Source organism: Capricornis sumatraensis, chromosome 9 (genome assembly GCF_032405125.1).
Source record: "Capricornis sumatraensis isolate serow.1 chromosome 9, serow.2, whole genome shotgun sequence".
NCBI classification, from domain to species: Eukaryota; Metazoa; Chordata; class Mammalia; order Artiodactyla; family Bovidae; genus Capricornis; species Capricornis sumatraensis.
The window spans coordinates 56,848,281-56,868,064 of record NC_091077.1 but is presented as its reverse complement, the minus strand read 5'-3'; the positions used below and the strand labels follow the sequence as shown (position 1 = coordinate 56,868,064).

Here is a 19,784-nt window from a genome sequence, read left to right as displayed (position 1 = left end):
ACTCCTTTTTTCACCCAGGCAGGGCTGGGGCCCCAGGATTAATTGGGCAGAATGATGATGTAAAGTTTAAGCTCTTGTTGGAGAAATGCTGAATCAAAGAAGCAAGCCAGGTTAATTACTGAAGTTGCTTTGGTCACCAGAAACAAGAATGGCTTTTCCCCAGGGACCTCAGGGAACTTGGGCAGGCCTGAGATCTGAAACTGCAGGCCTCACAGGGCACCAAGAGCTGCTGTTTCCTGGTGTAACTTCAGGATAAAGTCACTGGGGCCAAGGAGAGGGACTCAATTCAACTTCTCCTTTCCCTTGGCCTACTCCCTTTATCCTTTAGGTCTCCACCTGAAGGTCACAGCCTCAGGGAAGCCTTTTAATAGGCTTCCCTGACCATGCGGAGTCTCTTCACTCCCCATTCTTCAACTTCACAGCACTTTGCACATCTATAACCATGTAATCAGGTATTTATAGTATTTTGATCAGTATTGTCTTTCCTGCTGGTCTGGAGTGTCCATGAGCATAGGGACCATATCTGTCTGGTCCACTATATTGCCTGGACCCAGTGCATGGGGGGACCCAACTGCTGCTTCACTTGTGGACCATGAGGCACTTGGGCGACCAGATCAGGTAAGGATGTGGCTTAGAGAAAAAGCTGAAAGGTACCAACAGAAGATGGTGGAAACAAGACCTTGCCTCAGTCTCCACCCTGGTCTCCTCCTTTGTCCAGTCTTTTCTCCTGGCTTTTCTCCTATGGGTTCCCCTTGGAGTTACAGTTGAGAGGCTGAGCTGAGCAAGTACAATTGCCCCAGGGGCCCCTGGATACAAGCCCAAAGCCATACTCCTTCCCTACTTCCACAATTGTCATTGCTTCTCAATGAAACACAGGGACTTTTGGAAGCCTCTGCACTCCCAGGCGGGCTCTGACAGAGCATCCTTCTGAAGCGTGCTGCTGGTGAACGGCACGCTCTGCACAGGCCAGCCCCGGGGCACGGGCATGGGGACCTGACCCAACATTAATCACACAGTGAACATTTATTGAGCCATTTACCTCTGCCAAACCCTGGCCATTAGCTCATGTACACACATCACCTCATTTTATCCTCACAGCAATCTTAAGAGGTTTTTTTTTTTAAAAAAAGAATCACCTCACCAGTTCCATTTTAGAGATGGAAAAACAGAGGCCCAGAGAGATTAAGTAACTTGCCTCATGTTATGCTGCTCAGTAAGAAGCAGAATGAGAGCTGATTGACCCCCAAAGCCCTTACTTTCATCCTCTCACTATACTACTTCTTCCTAAAGTGCCAGGCAGCTCTTTGTTAATAAGCTCTTAGAGAACTCTACCTGACATTACTGGGCCAGAGAACGCTTTGCAGTAGCTGGAAAGGAAACAGGACTCTTGTGTAAAAGAGGGACGACCGGAGGAACCACAACCATGACCATCATTAACTAAATAATAGGAACAGTTCTTTGGGTGCCATTTACCTTTTGAGTGTGCTATTCACTAACAGAGCAACAGAATCCTCAGGTCTGTTTGATTATTCCACCTAGAAGATGAGAAAGCTGGGACCTAGAGAGGCAAAATGCTTGCCCCAGGGCCATGTGGCTGGATGGGAGGGAGCCCTTGGGTCAGACTCTTAGGCCGAACCGGTGACGCAGCGGCACGTCAGGTGGTGACAGCATGAGTGCTGTGCCGAGAGCTGCTGCTGCAGCCTGGACGACCTGGCTCAAGGGTGAGGCATTAAATGCTGTAGTAAAAGGACTTTTCGTTTGGTCTTAAACTGCACTTAGTTTATTTCATTTCGGGGAAAGACATTGACTCTTATGGAATCACCTCTTCCTACCAATTTTCTTACATATAAAATGAGACAAGATCACTCTCATGTCAGTCAGGAGTTGTGAAAAATACACCTTAGGGAATTCAGAGGAAGGGTCACATAGATCTTGGAAGATGTCTGGCTCATTGCCTGGTTTAAGCCAGGGGTTCTCCTCAATCACACCAAATGATGCTATGTTCTAAACCAGGGCTCCCCAGCCTCCAGAATCGAATGCCTGATGATCTGAGATGGAGCTGATGTAATAATAATAGAAATAAAGTGCCTAATAAAAGTAATGTGCTTGAAGCATCCTGAAACTATCCCACCTGCCTCCCGCCTCCGACGTCTGTGAAAAACTGTCTTCCACGAAACCGGTCCCTGGTGCCCAAAAGGTTGGGGACCGCTGTTCAAAACGGTCTGCTCGGAGGCAGGCAGGTAAAAACAATGGCGGCAGCTTAGTGGGTTATGGCTCATCCCTGAAAAGACCCTGGGTGGAAGGACCTACCCATTTTGCAGATGAGGACTAGAGGCTCGGTGGGATAAGGTGCTTAGTTCATTGTCACTTAATCATTAGGAGGTAAGGCCATGGCATGAACCTTTGAGGACTCAGAGCCCTTCTATTCATACTAAGAGCCTTTCCTCTATAGGGAAACATAAAAACCACCCCAAATCTAACAGCAGTCTCCATAGGCTCCTTCAGCATTTTCAGCACTGGGTTTCTAACAATCTACAATGGGAGAGATTTCTCCTTGGCTCTCATGAGATCCTTCCTGTGCTGATTTATGTTTTCCCTCTTGCAGATGCATGAACAGAAAACCAGTCTCTAAACCCACGTTTGGAAACATAAAGTCATCTCCTTATCCCCACAGCAACCCGGAAGCCCTTTCTTCTCCAGGCAGACCAAACCCAGTCTTAGCCCAGCTGTGAGGGCCAATCCTCAGGAGGGTGAACACATGGCTGCAGAGGCCGAGTTGAGGAGGTGGCCTGAGGGCAGTGATAAGGCTGTAAACAAGGAGACTGGCACAGGCAGGCGGGGAGATTAGCCTAGCTGGCAGCGACCAGTGGAAAAAGGGGTAGTAGTTCAGGGGTAGCAAACATGCCAGAAAAGAGAAGGTGCTGAGAAATGAGTCCTGTCTTTGAACCAGGGGAACGCCCGGGAACAAACAAGGAAGACAGAGAAAGACAAACATGGAGCAGGTGGTAGAGAATAAATACATAGTGGTTAACTTTGGATTCCCCAGTAGACGCTGAGGGCCTACGATATGCAAGTTTGGAGATCACTGTGAGATGATTTATTTAAAAGTCACAGGATAGGATCTTACACATCATCAGCTCTTAGAAAGTAGTAATCATTCTTAAAGAAGCATCGTAATTTAAAATTCAGGAGGGCTGACAGATTTAGAATGTTACCTTTTTGCAACCCCCAATAAATGGTCATGAATGGCTCCTCATGAATGGAGGCGGGGAGTGTGTTGACACTGGATAGCCATAACCAGTAATACCCAGAATGTGGAAAATGCAACAAGACAAATGACTTGGCTCTTTTGTACATGTCTATAGCAAAGGATAAATAAGAGACAGAGAGAGAGAGAGAATAAAAGCATGAGGATCTGAGAGAGAGAGAGTGGATAAAAGCAAGAGGACCTGTAGGATAAAAGAAATCTAACAGACACATCAACCCAATGCAAGGTGTTTACATCATTCAGATGCCATTGAAACAAACTATCTTGTAAGAAAACCATGTATAAAGCAAATATAGAAATTGGAACATGGGCTGAATAATGCTTTAAAGAAATTACTGTGATAATGGGATTGTGCTTATGTTAAACTCTTATGGAAAAATACTGATATTTTTAAAGAGACACTGAGATGTTTACGGATGAAATAATATGATATCTGAGTTTTGGTTTAAAACAATTGATGGGGGAGCAGGCTCATGAGTGAGGATATGGCTGAAATAAGATTGATCCAGGAGTGGATAATTGCTGAAACAGGGTGATATGTACAGGAGGGTTCATTGTGTTCTTTTTTTTAACTTTTGTATATTTTTGAAATTTCCTGTTACAGAAAAGTTCCAAAAATTTACAGGAGAGTGATTTAAGAGAAATCTAGCAACTAACTACTAAGAAATTTTGACTGCTAACATTTTTGAGAGTAATAAAAATGGAAGCCAAACACTTTATATCCGTTTTACATCTTTTGATTTTCCCAACAACTTTGTGAGGTAGAAGTTCTTCCTCTTTTCTTGATGGAAACTGAATGAAGCTTAGAGTAGCTCCTGAGTTGTCTGAAGTCTCACCACTGGGATGGGTGAGAGGTGTCTGGGTCTAAGGCTGGAGGGGTCTCCCCTACGTGACACTGCTTCTCTAGGTGGCTCCTAACTGTTCTTTACCCAGGGATCTGGCAAAGCAGAGGGTGGCAGAGGCCCTCTGGTTCTACTCCGTGTCCTTTTTTTTTTTTTTTTTTTTGCTTTCAGATGTCTGCCAGGGAAGTTCTGCTAAGGCATTAACTGATAATGTATGAGCACAGTTTAAGGGGCTGTCTTCACCTAAGGGGTGTGCTCTTGACAATTTAATAAAGATATCTCAAGCACCTGTTAGGTTCCATAGAAGGTACTTTGGGACAGATAATGAAGACATGATACAGAACATTTGAGGGGCCAAGTGTCCATTTAATGGAGCCTCCCCACCTTCCACCCATGACTCTTTGTAGCCAGTTTGGCCAGTTAAAGAGAGCTCCGACAGCATCATTAGTGAGTAGGGATTTGCTGTGTGAAAATTTTAAAGACAAAAGAAATTTATATTGGGAGATATCAAAATAAGAATATAAGCATAGGGTTAAGCTTATTTCTGTAAATTACCTTAGATGGAGGATTAGCTAAGAATCTTAAACATATATTAGCACTGAGACTGTGTCAAAAGAAAGAAAAAGATCTTACTACTCAGTAAAAAGCATCTCTCATGGCCATCCTGGGTACTGGAAATTCGGGTAGGGAGACTTCTCCAAAAGGTGGAGACAAAGGGACGTAGGAGACCTGGACTTAGAGCTGAAGCTCCCAGAGACGGCTTCATTCAGGATACTTCAGGTATTAGATCGAAAGGAAAGTCAGCTTTATAGACCTCAGGATTCCCTAAGGCGCACGATAGCTCATCTTCCCAGGAGCCAGGGAAACGATGCTTAGACTGGCTGTTACCGGCCTGGGATGGGATGTAGGAGGCCTGGGTGTGGGAACCGCACAGCAAGGAATGACTTCAGTGACCTGCCTTCCCCTCTCTGTCTTACCTCTTTTGTTTTCTGGGGAATCAGAAGAGTGGAAGGGGACTGGTAGTTACTGGGTTGGCAAAAATTCCCTGAATGAACTTTTTGGCCAACCTGATATTTAAGTAAATTAGAGGCCTCTGTCTTTGTTTTTGATTCTTGAGGCAAAATATGCTTTTAGAAAACTTATTGGGGTTTTGGAACGTCAACAGTAACATAAATGAATAAAACTCCAATTCTGCCCCTAAGAAGTTTTCAATCTAGTGAACCTTTAAGATATACATGAGGTACTTCCAGCACAGAGAACACAACGGTAGACAATGTGATGTGAACACAGGGGAAGAATGAATTCTGCAGAAGAGGAGTGGCAGGAGTCTCCTTGAAGAAATAGTATGCATACAGGGCTTGGGGTATGGGTGTGTTTGTGACAGGCAATTGCACCAAAAATAAATTCTAGGAGGAGCAACATTTATTTATTTCACAAACATTATTCATTGCTCAGAATAATGCAGGCACTATGCTGGGTACAAGGACAAAAAGCCAAGAGGTGGTCCAGTGTCTACTGTGCTCATGAATGTTGAGGAGATCACTGCAACTTTTGTGTGTGTATGCTCATGTGTGGATTTCCCAGGTGGCACTAGTGGTAAAGACCCCACCTGCCAATCCAGGAGACATAAGAGACTTGAGTTTGACCCATAGGTCAGGAAGATCCCCTGGAGGAGGGCATGGCAACCCACTCGAGTATTCTTGCCTGGAGAATCCCATGGACAGAGAAGCCTGACAGGCTATAGTCCAGAAGGTTGCAAAGAGTTGGACACGACTGAAGTGACTTAGCATGCAGGTCTGCATGCTCATGTGTGCACGTATAGGGGAGAAGCGGGGAGGCTGGAAGACTATAGTCAGATCAGGGAGGGTCTGGAGTGCCCTTAACTATTTAGGAGAGAGAGCACAGATCTGCCCTCAAATCCTGGGTCTTTCCAGCTTTAAGGCTTTGAAAAAGTTTCCAGATTTTTCTGTCCCATAGTTTGGGCTGTTTGGTAAAATGGGCATATGAACACCTACTCTGAAGAGTTGTGAGAAGAGTCATAATGTCTGTACATCATCTCTTATAGTTTCTTTCTTCTTTTCTTTTTTTCTTGAGAGTTATGTCTTATTTGGCAAACATTTTTAGGGCTGAAGCAGCATCGCAAGTAACCCTGAGAGAATTGCTCCGAGGAGTCAAGGGAAAAAGTTTTATAGTTTCTGACTTTCAGTGGCCACTTAATTAATGCCAGTATTACTGCCTCTGAAGACTGTAGGGAGCAGGAGATGCAAGAGATGCAGGTTCAGTTTCTGGGTGAGGAAGATCCCCTGGAGGAGGGCATGGAAACCCACTCCTTCACTGGGAGGAGAAGCAGTGTATCAGATTTGGGTTCTCAAGAGTATGGAGGCCACAATGGGGAGAATGAAGCTAATAAATGCCCTCTTCTCTGTGTCCGTAGCAGTTCACACGTGTCTTAGTTCCACATGTAATTACTCTGGACTTCTGCTTTCTAAACTATACTGCCTCCCATCTTTATAGATTTTTGCCATATCTACTTCCCACTTGTACCTTGTTAACATACTGTTCTTTAAAAAAAAAAGCTTTAAAATTTTAATACAGCAAAATCTTTTCATAGACTTCTGTGAACATAAAACTGGCATCTCTTACGTGATACAGAAGATAACCATCCAACAACATGATAAAAGCATACAGCATTATGAAGTTCAGACATGGGCAACTGGTGCCTGAAGCCTTGCTCTCTCTTCCTGATTCAAGGAGATTAGTACCCTGGTACAGGGTGTTCCAGAAAGACCAGCACCAAACTGAGACTTTCTGATATCACCAAAAGGCTTGGGGAAAACTGGAAAGGGAATACCTGTCGCTATGACAGTTCTTGGTTGCAAAATTCCAAGTATCTTCATGACTGAAGTCAGTGCCAACAGGGTCCTCATCTCATTTCAGGAAGTTCTAACTCCACTACAATCATTTATGTTTTATATCCCTGCTAGACTGTGAATTCCTTGGGGACAAAAACTTACTCCTGCTGCCTTTAGTGCCGTGAATAAAACATGGGCACAGTTGGTAGTTCATAAAGGAACAAAGTGATATTAAACGAAGACCTTCTTAAGGTGCAGAAGGCTTAGGGCAAATTCTTTACTGAGGGGTGGGCAGGGAAGAGAATAATGGAAGGCCTTGGAGTCTACAGGGAGTCAAATGAAGATATGCAAGAAAAGGGAGGCTAAAGACTTTCAAGATAATCAACATTGAGGTAATGGTTTTGCCTGATGACATCTCTGCTGATGGCATAGTGGGGTGACAAGAGTCCATGAGCCAGAGTCACATGATTCTAGGGTCAATACAGACTCTTACTGGTCACTAATTACATGAACTTTGGCCAAAACGTTTTTCTTTTGGGGCCTTAATTACTTTGCTATAAAGTGGTAAGAATACGTCTCCTACAAAGGCTCTTACCGTATTTTAGAATGCAGGGCAGCACTCAGGAGACTGGCAAGAAAGAAAACCCCTCCCTCCTCCTGTCCTTCCTCCCCTCCTTCCCTCCCTCCTTCCTATCCTTTTACTTTCAATAAATGTCTGAGATTATTATTGCTGTTCTTATTGTTTTGGTATAGAATACCTAGGACTTGCTATGGTTACGAGTACACTGTAAGCACTCAACAGATGTCTACTGGCTGGAAGAGTTACAATGACCTGTGGTCTTTCTATGGAAAACAGTTCCTCCTCCCGTCTTCCCTCTCTATGTATATGTCACTACTATCTGCCCAGATGTTTAAGTCAAATGTCTTGATTCCTTGATTTACTGAGAACCTACTAGGGACTATGTACCACAGATGGTGCTGGGATGTGGAAGGAAGGAGGGGCTTGAGAAGCCAGATCCAGTCACAGCTCTGAAGGATATTGGAGACAAAGGAAATAGACCTTGTCACTGGCTCAACTTGCTCCTCATCTTTAGATATAGCTCTTAGGTGGGACATTTTACAAGGGTGTTTTTGACAATATCTGGGCAAATGTAGAAATACTGATAATCCCACACCATCTGAATCTAGAAAAGGCTATCAGAACTGTGCAGTGGTTCCTTGGGGACAGGATATGCCAAAGCTACACTTTGGAATTCTCACCATTTGTGAAAATTAAGAAGAAATACTGTTGGATTGATCAAAAAGTTCAGTTGGGGTTTTTCATAAGATGGTACAGAAACCTGAGTGAACTTTTTGGCCACCTAATACCTGGGCTTCTCAGGTGGCGTTAGAGGTAAAGAATCCACCTACCACTGCAGGAGACGCAAGAGATGCAGTTTCAATTTCTGGGTGAGGAAGATCCCCCGGAGGAGGGCATGGCAACCCGCTCCAGTATTCTTGCCTGGAAAATTCCCTGGACAGAGGAGCCTGGCAGGCTACAGTCCATGGAGTTGCAAAGAGTCCGAGACAATTGACAGCGTGTTAGTTTTTAGTTAATACTTGTTTGGAATCCTGCTAGGATTCTCTACTTCGGTCTAGCCTCTCTGTCTATGAGGTAAATTGACCAGGAAAAAGAACTTAAAAAGCACATGACAAGTGACTCTTGGCTAAATCCTTCGGAAAGCTAACTTATAGCTGAGTGAGCTAGCCTAGGTCTCCCTAGCCTAGCTAGCCTAGGATGTGGGCTGTGCTTCCTATACCTATGTCTGTATAGACAGGACGGTTTCAGAAAATTCTGCTGGTCTTTCACTTAAGTGTGTCACTAGGTCCCCACGTTGGAGAATGTGTGTGTGTGTGTATAGGGAGTGTTGAACTTTGGGCACAAACTGTGTGTGTACTTGTAAAAAAGTATTTGGAATGTGTGTGTAGGAAGTGAAGGAAATTCATGTTTTTTTTTAATGAAGGAAGAGTGTATAAGCAGGGAAGAGTGTAACTGTATGTGTGTGCGGTATGTATGTAATGCAAGTGGCGGGCAGAATGACATCCACAGCCAGCCCTCTAGAGATGCAGACGTGGCATGAAGTCTGAAGTGCTGTTGGAAGTGATTGTTTTCCTTTTAGACCAGCTCACAGGTCTTTGAGGAGCCCTTGACTTTCTCCTCCTCCTTGTCTTGTTAATAACGGATTAGAGTCCAATTAAGTCATTTAATCCCAAGGTAGAGAATCATGTTTAAAAACAAGATTTACAGCTTAAAAAAAATTGCAGGTTGAGGTTTGTCCTTTCAAGTTGCCACCTGCATGGTTCCAAAGAGTGTTTATAGCAGAATACCTGACATGCAGTTCTTAATTACTTTTCCTCATATCTCCGGTCCTTCATCTTTTAAAGCATCCTTCAACCTAAATAGCCTCATGCTGTTAGAAGTATGTCTGCGTGGCCGGGTGGTCAGGATTGCCTTTTGGCTTATCTCCCTACAGTAGGCAATTCAGGGGCCAGGCTTAATAATAACTGGTAATATTAATAATAATAGTATTAAGAGCTAATGCTTATTGGGTACTCAGTGTGTGCCAGGCATGGTACTAAGCACTTTATATATATTATCTTATTAAATGAGTCATAGGAAAACACCACGGCTGGCTTCATGAGTGTGTGACATGTGTAGTCACATGGGGCTCTCTCATCCAAAGGGCCCTTCACTTGGTTTGATGCTCTGCTGTTGCCATCTTGAAATTCTTAATCATTTTTGACCTGCATTTTCACTTTTCATTGAGCCTTGTAAAGTATATAGCTAGTTCTGAAAACACCCAGTAACCCATAGTTTCTCTTTTTTTCTTTTCCTTCCCTTCCATGTGATGTCTGACACATTGCCAGAGGATGAAACAGTGAATGTCAGACTGTGATCCCAGAAACCATGCTCTTATTGCTCAGGAGGGATCTTCTCTAAGGGGCAGGAACCACGCCATGGCTCTTTGCATGGGAAAGCAAGCCCCTGCCTCTAAACCTGTCTTTTCATTTGTAAAGCAGGGGTAACAATAATAATAATAATACCTAGGTCATAGGCTGTTTCAAGGGTGAAATGAGATCATGTAAAGATAGCTCTGACATATAATACATATGACATTAGTTATCATTAATGCATTATAAGGGCTTAGAAGGTACTGAATATCCAATATTGCCTGTGACATGGTGTGGACCACTTGCCCAACTCCAGAGTGGCCTTCTCCTGGGGGTTTGTTCCCTACCTGTCCCATGGAGCTGGGAGAAGCATCTGCTTTCTCCACATGCTGGGTGATCACAGAGGGGTTGCTGGAGCTGATGAGCACTGGGGTGCTGATCTCCACCATGTGGCGCCCCGAGGGAGAATGCACCATCCTATTGAGGGTGTTCAAGGCTGTTGTGATGGAGAACTGGCTGGGCCCCTTCCTCCCGGATCCCGGGCCCCTTCGGAGGGTGGGCGCGTTGGTTGCCTTGCCTCTGGAGGGGGAGGACACCAGGGACAGGTTTTTCCTGTGGGATGATGGACGGCCTTTGTTCTTCTCTAGAAGGTGTCTTGCGGTGAGGTTTGGCTGAAAAGATGAAAGAACCAATATGAATTTAGTCATCCTGACCTCGTGTGAGCAGCTCTACCTTACCCAGGCTGGTCTGAAGCCAGCTCCAATGCCACCACGTCCAGTGTCACTCCTTGGACAGTTTCCGTCTTTTATCCATAAGTCCCAATCCCTCTACTGTATCAATCTTTTCTCACAAATCTCTTGTAACGTAGGTACAACTCTACTGAGGGCTGAAGAATTTAAAACAAGCCATGATACTCTGCTCTGATTTGCCTATCTCTCTGAGCATCATCGCAGCTTCCCTTACCTGGAAGACCCTTCCCTTTTCTTCTAGCTCCCCCTGAGTCGCCCCTCCCCCAACCTTGACTCAGCTGCTTGTCCTTCTCATTGTTCCCGAAGCCCCCATGCTTTCCCACTGTACACTGCAATCATTTGCCTTCCTTTCCTTCACTGGACTCTTAGCTACCTGAGGGCAGGGTGTTCTCTGCTGTATCCCAGGGTGGGTGTTCCATAAGTATTTGTGGAAGAATGGGTGGATGAAGTTGCTCAAGTTCACACATTTGATAAGTTTGACCAGAATGTAAATCCATTCAGGACCCTGGATCATGTAAGGCTAAGACCATCTTTTACTGCTTCTTTTAAATACTTTGATCTCCATCCTCTCTTGTTCTATACCTCTTAGTGCTGGTACATCAGAAAAACAGACAGACAACCTTACCATGATTTGTGGTGTAAATATCTACCACTGTCTCGCATGTAAGCACTGTCTAGCAGGATTCCTGTAAACCTAACAGCAGCCCTTGCCATCGAGTTTCAGCTGGTTCTAGTACCGGCACCACCACTGACTGTACTGTATTTTTTGAATACTCCGCCTTTCAAGCAGCCCATGAGTTCATGTCCTTCAGAAATTGGAAATATGCTGACAAATGGGGTAGTGGGAATAAACTTTCCAGGACAGTTAAAAGTATCTTCATCATGATGCTTGTCACCAGTTGCTCTCTAAAATTGCACATCTCATTCTAATTGTGAAATTCAACGATAGAGGGAAAAGGGAATTTGCTCATTTAAGACATGTTTTTTCATTAAGAAGTTTCTAATGAAAATGTTCAGATGATTAAGATGATTAATAGAGTTGAGATAGAGAATTTTAAAGAAGATGTAGTTTCTGTCTCCAAAAGCTTATACTATTGGGGAAAAAAATCATCAAGTGGGAAAGGGGCATTATTACTTTAAAGATAAGAGAGTTGAGGCCCCAAAGGGGTGATTTATACATGGCAGAGCCAGCACATAAACAGCTAAACAAGAAAATATCAGGTAGGGACTTCCCTGGTGGTCCAGTGGCTAAAACGTCCTACTCCCAATGCAGAGGGCATGGGTTTCATTCCTGGTAATATTATAGGAGCTATTCATAGATCCTATAAGCAGCAACTAAGAGTTTGCCTGCCAAAACTAAAGATCCATGTGTCACCACTAAGACCCAGCACAACCAAATGAATAAATAAATAAAGTTCAGGCAGTAATAAATGCTCTGATGTGTCAGAGAGTGACAGGGGGAGGAGGCCCCAGATTTGGGGAGTTTGGTGAGGTGTCAAGGAAGACCTGCTGAGAAGGTGACATTCAAGCTAAGACACAGATGCCAAGAAGGAACCAGCCATGTAAAGGTGGGGATAAAAACACGCCAGGTAGCAGGGTAAGCTAGTGGAAAAATCCCCAAGAGAGGGCAAGCTCAGACTGTTTGAGAAAAAGACGTGAAAGAATCAGAAAGGAGAATGGTCTAGAACGAGCGAGGAGCAGGTGGTAAAGAGGAGACCATGGAGACAGGCAGGAGCTGTATCACACCAGGCTGGGAGGCTTCAAGTTTATTCTAAGTGTTACAGGAAGCCTTTGGCAGGATTGGGGTAGATGGGTGACATGATCTGATTTATGCCTTTATTTAAAAGCTCATGCTACGGTTTGGCAGTTTCTTACTTAGCATCTGACCCAGCAGTCCCACTCCTAGGTAATTGCCCAAGAGAAATGAAAACTTAGGCTCACTCAAAAACTGGCATGCAAGTGTTTATAGCTGCTTTAGTGTTAGCTGCCAAACAACTGGAAACAACCGCAATGTCTTTCAACTGGTGAGTGAGTAACTGACTCTGGCATATCCCTACCGTGGAATATGACTTGACAATAAAAATGGATGAGCTTCATATACACCCAACAACATGGGTGAACCTCAGAGGTGCTATGCTAAGTGAAGGGAGTCAGACTCTGGAGGCTGCATTCTTTTCTATTCCATTTCTATGACCTTCTGGAAAAGGAAAACTGCAGGGGCAGAACATAGATCAGTGGGGTTACCGGGAGCAGGAGTCAGGGAAGGAGCTGACTTCAAAGGGGCAGTCTGCCTTCGTATTTTTGGGGATGTGTAGGAACTATTTTACATCTTGATGGTGGTGTGGTTATACTGTATACATTTATCAGAAAAGCAGAAAGACCTATTAAGAGGCTGCTCCATTACTTAGTTAGAAAATGACTGTGGCTTTGACTAATGGATTGGAGACAAGTGGACAGATTCCAGGGCCTTTCAGGAGGCAGATCCACAGGATTGGGAGTTTGACAGAAGCATGGGGTGGGGGAGAGGAAGTGGTTATTCATCATGTCCCACTTTCTGATTTGTGTGCCTAGGTCAGCAGTAGAGCCATTTGCTGGATCAAGTAACATTTGCTGATGAGGAGCAATCATGATGTTGGGAGACGATGGTTAAGTTGTCCCTTAAAAGAGCAAATTTTACTGTATATAAACAAAAATAAATGCATCAAAAGCTCATTTTGGCTGCTATTCAGAAGTGTCAGGCCAGAAGGAGGGTGATCAATTGGGAAATTACTGAAGTTACTTAGGGCAGTTCTAGTGGAAGCCTGGAACATGCCTCACTTCCCCCCAGAGCATGCCTCCTGCTACTGTTCCCCCAGGAAGGGGATAACACACCCTCTGAGCTGAATGAGTAAAGTTCTTTCTGGTCATTCACAGCCACAGTGAAATAAATATATATTTTTTCTTGTTCCACTTAATTTTTCTGTCCCTAGGTGAGCAACACTGTGAGTGTTTTCCATCAGCAACACAGACAAAGAGCCCCATGTGACTGTAGGTCTTCCCTGTCCTCTGCCAGTGTGATTAATAGCTCAGTCGGGGAAGGACTGCAGAGCTCTTCAATTTGCACTCATTCATTTGAAACAATATCCTTGAGGTTCATTGGGCTGAGCAAGGTTCACATGACCCAGGCAGGCCCCACAGGAGGAGTCCTGACAAAAACTGGCATAAGCTTGGCATTTGTTTTAGCACCTTTTATCCAGGTGCAATTCAGTAAGTCAAATGATACATTAACAAGAAAAATCCTGTTGATGCCAAAAATGCCCCACCTTGCTGCTCCCAGAAGGAAGCTCTCCTTCCTTCCAGTTGTTCTGCATGGCCTTGGTGGTTCAAAACTTATTTAAAGAGTTCTCAGCAAGTGCTGGTCTTAATGAAATGACTGGAGTCAACATTTAAGTGCTGCTTTAAAAAGCTCAATTTGGATTTCAAGTAATTTTTGAAAACCAGGTTCCCAGATTAGAGCAACCACTTGATTATCTTTCCCCCTCCTAGCAATTAGAAGAACAAATGAAGCGATGGCTAGTTTGATGATGATCGTGAGGGTTCTTGTAATCACTAATTTTAGAGGTGGAGTGGTGGGGAAAGTATCCAAATGAATAATCATTAAATGCAGACGTTTTGGGAAAGAAGGGTATCAGAAATGGGTAATAAAATCAATGATGCTTTGTTTTCCCATACTGATGAAGAAGCTTCTTGAAATAATACAAGGGACTACGCAAGCTCTAATCTACAAAAATTTAAGCACCTCCTATGCATCCAGCTAGGGATTAGTTGAGGGGCTTCCCTGGTAGCTCAACTGGTAAAGAATACACCTACAATGCAGGAGACTCCAGTTCAATTCCTGGGTTGGAAAGTTCCCCTGGAGAAGGGATAGGCTACCCACTCCAGTATTCTTGGGCTTCCCTGCTGGCTCAGATGGTAAAGAATCAGCCTGCAATGCAGGAGACCTGGGTTTGATCCCTGGGTTGAGAAGATCCCCTGGAGGAGGGCATGGCAAACCACTCCAGTATTCGTGCCTAGAGAATCCCATGAACAGAGGAGCCTGGTGGGCTACAGTCCATGGGGTTGCAAAGAGTCGGACCTGACGGAGAAACTGAGCTCAGCACAGGGATTAGTTGTAGCTGATTTCTGTCCTTGGAGACATAACCATCATCTCCCAAACATCATAATTGCTCCTCTTCACCAAGTGCTGCCTCATCCAGCAGATGGCCCTACCACTGACCTAGGCACACAAAGCCAAAAGCGGGGTGTTATCTCTGACCACATCCTCTCCCTCGTCCCTTGCTCCTGTGGATCTAACTACTAACAGGTCCTGGAATCTGTCCACGTGTTTCCAATCTGCTAGTCAAAGCCACAGTCATTTTCTTTTCTTTTTTTTTTTTTTTTTAATTAATTTATTTTATTTATTTATTTTTTTTTATTAAATTTTAAAATCTTTAATTCTTACATGTGTTCCCAAACATGAACCCCCCTCCCACCTCCCTCCCCATAACATCTCTGTGGGTCATCCCCATGCACCAGCCCCAAGCATGCTGTATCCTGCGTCAGACACACAGTCATTTTCTAACTGAGTGATGGAGTAGCTCATGATCTTTCTGCTTTTTAAAAAAAAAATTTTTTTTTAAATGCAGGATATCCATGCAGGATATCCTCCTCAAATCATTTTTCCCGCTGCATTCAGAGCAATCTTTAAGAAACCCCAATCTGGACTTCCCAGGTGGGTAAAGAATCCACCTGTCAGTGCAGGGCACACGGGTTTGATCCCTGCTCTGGGAGGACTCCGCACGCCATGGAGCAACCAAGCCTGTGTGCCACAGCTGCTGAGCCTGTGCTCTAGAACCCATGAGCCGCAACTACCCAGTCCACGTGAAGCAACGAGTGAAGCCTGTGGGGCTAGATCCAGTGCTCCCCAACAAGAGAAGCCACCACAGTGAGAAGCCCCTCTCTCCACAGCTAGAGAAAGCCCATGTGCAGCACCGAAGGCCCAGCATAGCCAAAAAGTAAAAATAATAATCAAAAAAAGAAACCCAAACCTGGTGGAGTCACTGCCTCATTTTAAATATTTCAGTTGTGCCCACTGATTTCTGGGTCAAGTTCAAACTTCTTATGATATGGCAGGAATGCTCAGCAAATATTCCATGTGGACCCCTATACTTCTCAGCTGGTTTCAGGACAGAAGGGACTATGTGACTCGTTCAGGCCAATGAACCATGAGTAGGAGTGACCAACGTCACAGAGCTGAGGCCTTTGCTGGTATACAACTCCCTCTTCTTTACTCTTCCGCTGCCATGAAACCTAGGAAGTCCATGTGTTCCAGATGGCATAGCTTTAAGATGGCCCAGCCTCATCCTGCAGCATTCCTCAACAACTCTGTGAGCACAGCCTCTCACCATTGCGTGGTGAGCAAGTAATATGGATTGGATATAGCTTTTCTTGTGAAGCCACTGAGATATGGGGGCTGTTGATTACCATGGCATAGCCTGGCTCATCCTGACTAATTCAGGAAGGTTTACAAGGTCCCCTCTGGTCTGGTTCCCATTTGTTTCCCTGGTTTTGTTTTCCTGTCTCTCTCTTACTCTCTAAGCTTCAGCTCTAGTATTTTTTCGTTCTTTGGAGGCTACCATACTTCCTTATCCTGCAGGACATTTGCACATGTTACCTCCAGTCCCCAAAACTCTCTTCCCTCCATTCTTACCTAAACAACTCCTAATCATCTGTCAGATCTTGGCTTACAAGGCATCTGCCAACACCCTACTCAAGTAAGTTGCACATCATACCCTCTTCCCCCCCAGTAATTCCCTCTCCTTCACATTTTGCATCATTCATCACACTTATAATTACTCATTAATGTCTCACCTTACAGTCCTTAAAATTAGGGACCCATATCTAAATTGTATCACTAGAACTTAGCACAAGACCTGACATAGCAGGCATTCAATGAAAAATTAGTTGAATGATTGAATATATATTTAGGATGAGGGATGAGGTCATGTTGAAAGGATGGTTTTCTGAGTTTTTTTCCTGGTCAGTTGGAACACTTCCCAAATATTTTTTCATTCATTTGCTTGTGAAGCTAAAATTATTATTATTTAACAAAGTATCTGCTCTGTGTTGGGCTAGCCTGTGAAGTACAATCCACATATTCATCAGGTGTTCAGAGAAGAAAGAGACAGCTGAATGTTCCAACTAGTTACTGGAATTTTATGGAAAAATAGGTTTCTAGCTGAGCCTCATAAAATGAGTGAAATTGAATAAGTAGAGAACTGGGTGGGTATACCTGGATGGGGCTTCAACAAGAGAAAAAGCACTATCATTTGGTGGTGAGAGTAGGAGGCCCAGCCTCTCTGGGCCCTTCCTCTTTCCCTCCCTTCCATCTTTCCTTCCTTCCATACAGATTGAGTAGGGGGTGGTATAGAGGGAACCCCACAACTGGGCTGTGTTCTGGGCACTCCTTTCACAACCTGCTCTGGCTCTTCAAATGGAAATTCTGGTCCCTTCTCTGCAACTTGGCCTCTGCTTTGTTTCACCCCACCCTACTAGAGGGCCAAGAGTACACCCTTTACTTCTTTTATAGCTCAGCACTGCTCACTTTTAAAGCTTTGTGCTTGGTAAGCACTCCACAAATGTAGTTAAACAATGAAATCTCTCTTTCAAATTGGTGATAACCTGCTTCAAGCTGGGGTGAGGCTGACAGCTAGAGAGGTTAGAGGCTATAGATGATATATTATCTGGAGAAACAGGGAGATAACCTAACAGGTGTTCATTCTTTCTTTTAGAGTAGAAAAAAAATAGAAGTAATATGTGCTAATTTCTGAAGATTTACAAAATACAGGATGGGAGAAAAAAATGAAAATCATTTAGAATCATACCATCTGGTGATCACCACTGTTAATATCTTGGAACATATTCTTCCAGTCCTTTATCCATTTATGCACACACACACACACACACACACATTTATAAAGCGAGTTTCATGCAGTTACTTTGTTTTTTTAAAATTGTGATGAAAAAATACATAGCAAATTTACTATAATCATCATCTTTAAGTATACAATTTGGTAATGTTAATTATAGTCACAGTCATATTGTTGAGAAACAGAACTCTAGAACTTCATTTTCTAAATATGAAACTCTACAAGCATTAAAATTTATTTTAGTTAAGAATCCTAAGTGACCAGTGCAAAGAAATAGAGGAAAACAATAGAATGGGAAAGACTAGAGATCTCTTCAAGAAAATTAGAGATATCAAGGGAACATTTCATGCAAAGATGGGAACAATAAAGGAGAGAAATGTTATGGACCTACAGAAGCAGAAGATAGTAAGAAGAGGTGGCAAGAATACACAGAAGAACTAAACAAAAGAGATCTTCATGACCCAGATAATCACGATGGTGTGATCACTCACCTAGAGCCAGACATCCTGGAGCGCAGAGACAAGTGGGTCTTAGGAAGCATCATTACGAACAAAGCTAGTGGAGGTGATGGAATTCCAGTTGAGCTATTTCAAATCCTAAAAGATGATGCTATTAAAGTGCTACACTCAATATGCCAGCAAATTTGGAAAACTCAGCAGTGGCCACAGGACTGGAAAAGGTCAGTTTTTATTTCAATCCCAAAGAAAGGCAATGGCAAAGAAAGTTCCGTCTACCACACAATTGCACTCATGTCACACACTAGCAAAAATGAAGTGAAGTCACTCAGTTGTGTCCGACTCTTTGCGACCCCATAGACTGTAGCCCACCAGGCTACTCAGTCCATGGAATTTTCCAGGCAAGATACTGGAGTGGGTTGCCATTTCCTTCTCTGGGGGATCTTCCCAACCCAGGGATCAAACCTGGGTCTCCCGCACTGCAGGCAGATGCTTAGCAAAGTAATGCTCAAAATTCTCCTAGCCAGGCTTCAACAGTACATGAATCTAGAACTTCCAGATGTTCAAGCTGGATTTAGAAAAGGCAGAGGAACCAGAGATCAAATTGGTAACATCTGTTGGATCATTGAAAAAGCAAGAGAGTTTCAGAAAAGCATCTACTTCTGCTTCACTAACTATGCCAAAGCCTTTGACTGTATGGATCACAACAAACTGTGGAAAATTCTTAAAGAGATGAGAATACCAGACCACTTTACCTGCCTCCTGAGAAATCTGTACACAGGTCAAGAAGCAACAGTTAGAACCGTACATGGAACAATGGACTGGTTCCAAATTGGGAAAGGAGTACATCAAGGCTGTATAATGTCACCTTGATTTATTTAACTTATATGTAGAGTACATCATGAGAAACTCTGGGCTGGATGAAGCACAAGCTGGAATCAAGATTTCTGGGAGAAATCCAACAACACATTAAAAAGATCATACACCATGACCAAGTGGGCTTTATCCCAGGGATGCAACGATTCTTCAATATCCGCAAATCAATCAATGTAATTCACCACATTAACAAATTGAAAAATAAAAACCATATGATTATCTCAATAGATGCAGAGAAGGCCTTTGACAAAATTCAACATCCATTTATGATAAAAACTCTCCAGAAAGCAGGAATAGAAGGAACATACCTCAACATAATAAAAGCTATATATGACAAACCCACAGCAAACATTATCCTCAATGGTGAAAAATTGAAAGCATTTCCCCTAAAGTCAGGAACAAGACAAGGGTGCCCACTTTCACCGCTACTATTCAACATAGTTCTGGAAGTTTTGGCCACAGCAATCAGAGCAGAAAAAGAAATAAAAGGAATCCAAATTGGAAAAGAAGAAGTAAAACTCTCACTGTTTGCAGATGACATGATCCTCTACATAGAAAACCCTAAAGACTCCACCAGAAAATTACTAGAGCTAATCAATGAATATAGTAAAGTTGCAGGATATAAAATCAACACACAGAAATCCCTTGCATTCCTATACACTAATAATGAGAAAGTAGAAAAAGAAATTAAGGAAACAATTCCATTCACCATTGCAACGAAAAGAATAAAATACTTAGGGATGTATCTACCTAAAGAAACTAAAGACCTATATATAGAAAACTATAAAACACTGATGAAAGAAATCAAAGAGGACACTAATAGATGGAGAAATATACCATGTTCATGGATTGGAAGAATCAATA

At 43.4% G+C, this 19,784-nt stretch overlaps 1 protein-coding gene across 1 annotated transcript in view; it reads right to left on the bottom strand.

Annotated features, from left to right (window-relative positions):
• The window catches only part of SH3RF2 (SH3 domain containing ring finger 2), a 148,566-nt gene that overhangs the window by 57,416 nt on the left and 71,366 nt on the right, over positions 1–19,784 (bottom strand). The window contains exon 4 of the mRNA XM_068981215.1: positions 10,241–10,564. Coding sequence (XP_068837316.1) covers positions 10,241–10,564 — 324 coding nt within the window. The remainder of the gene's footprint in view (positions 1–10,240; positions 10,565–19,784) is intronic.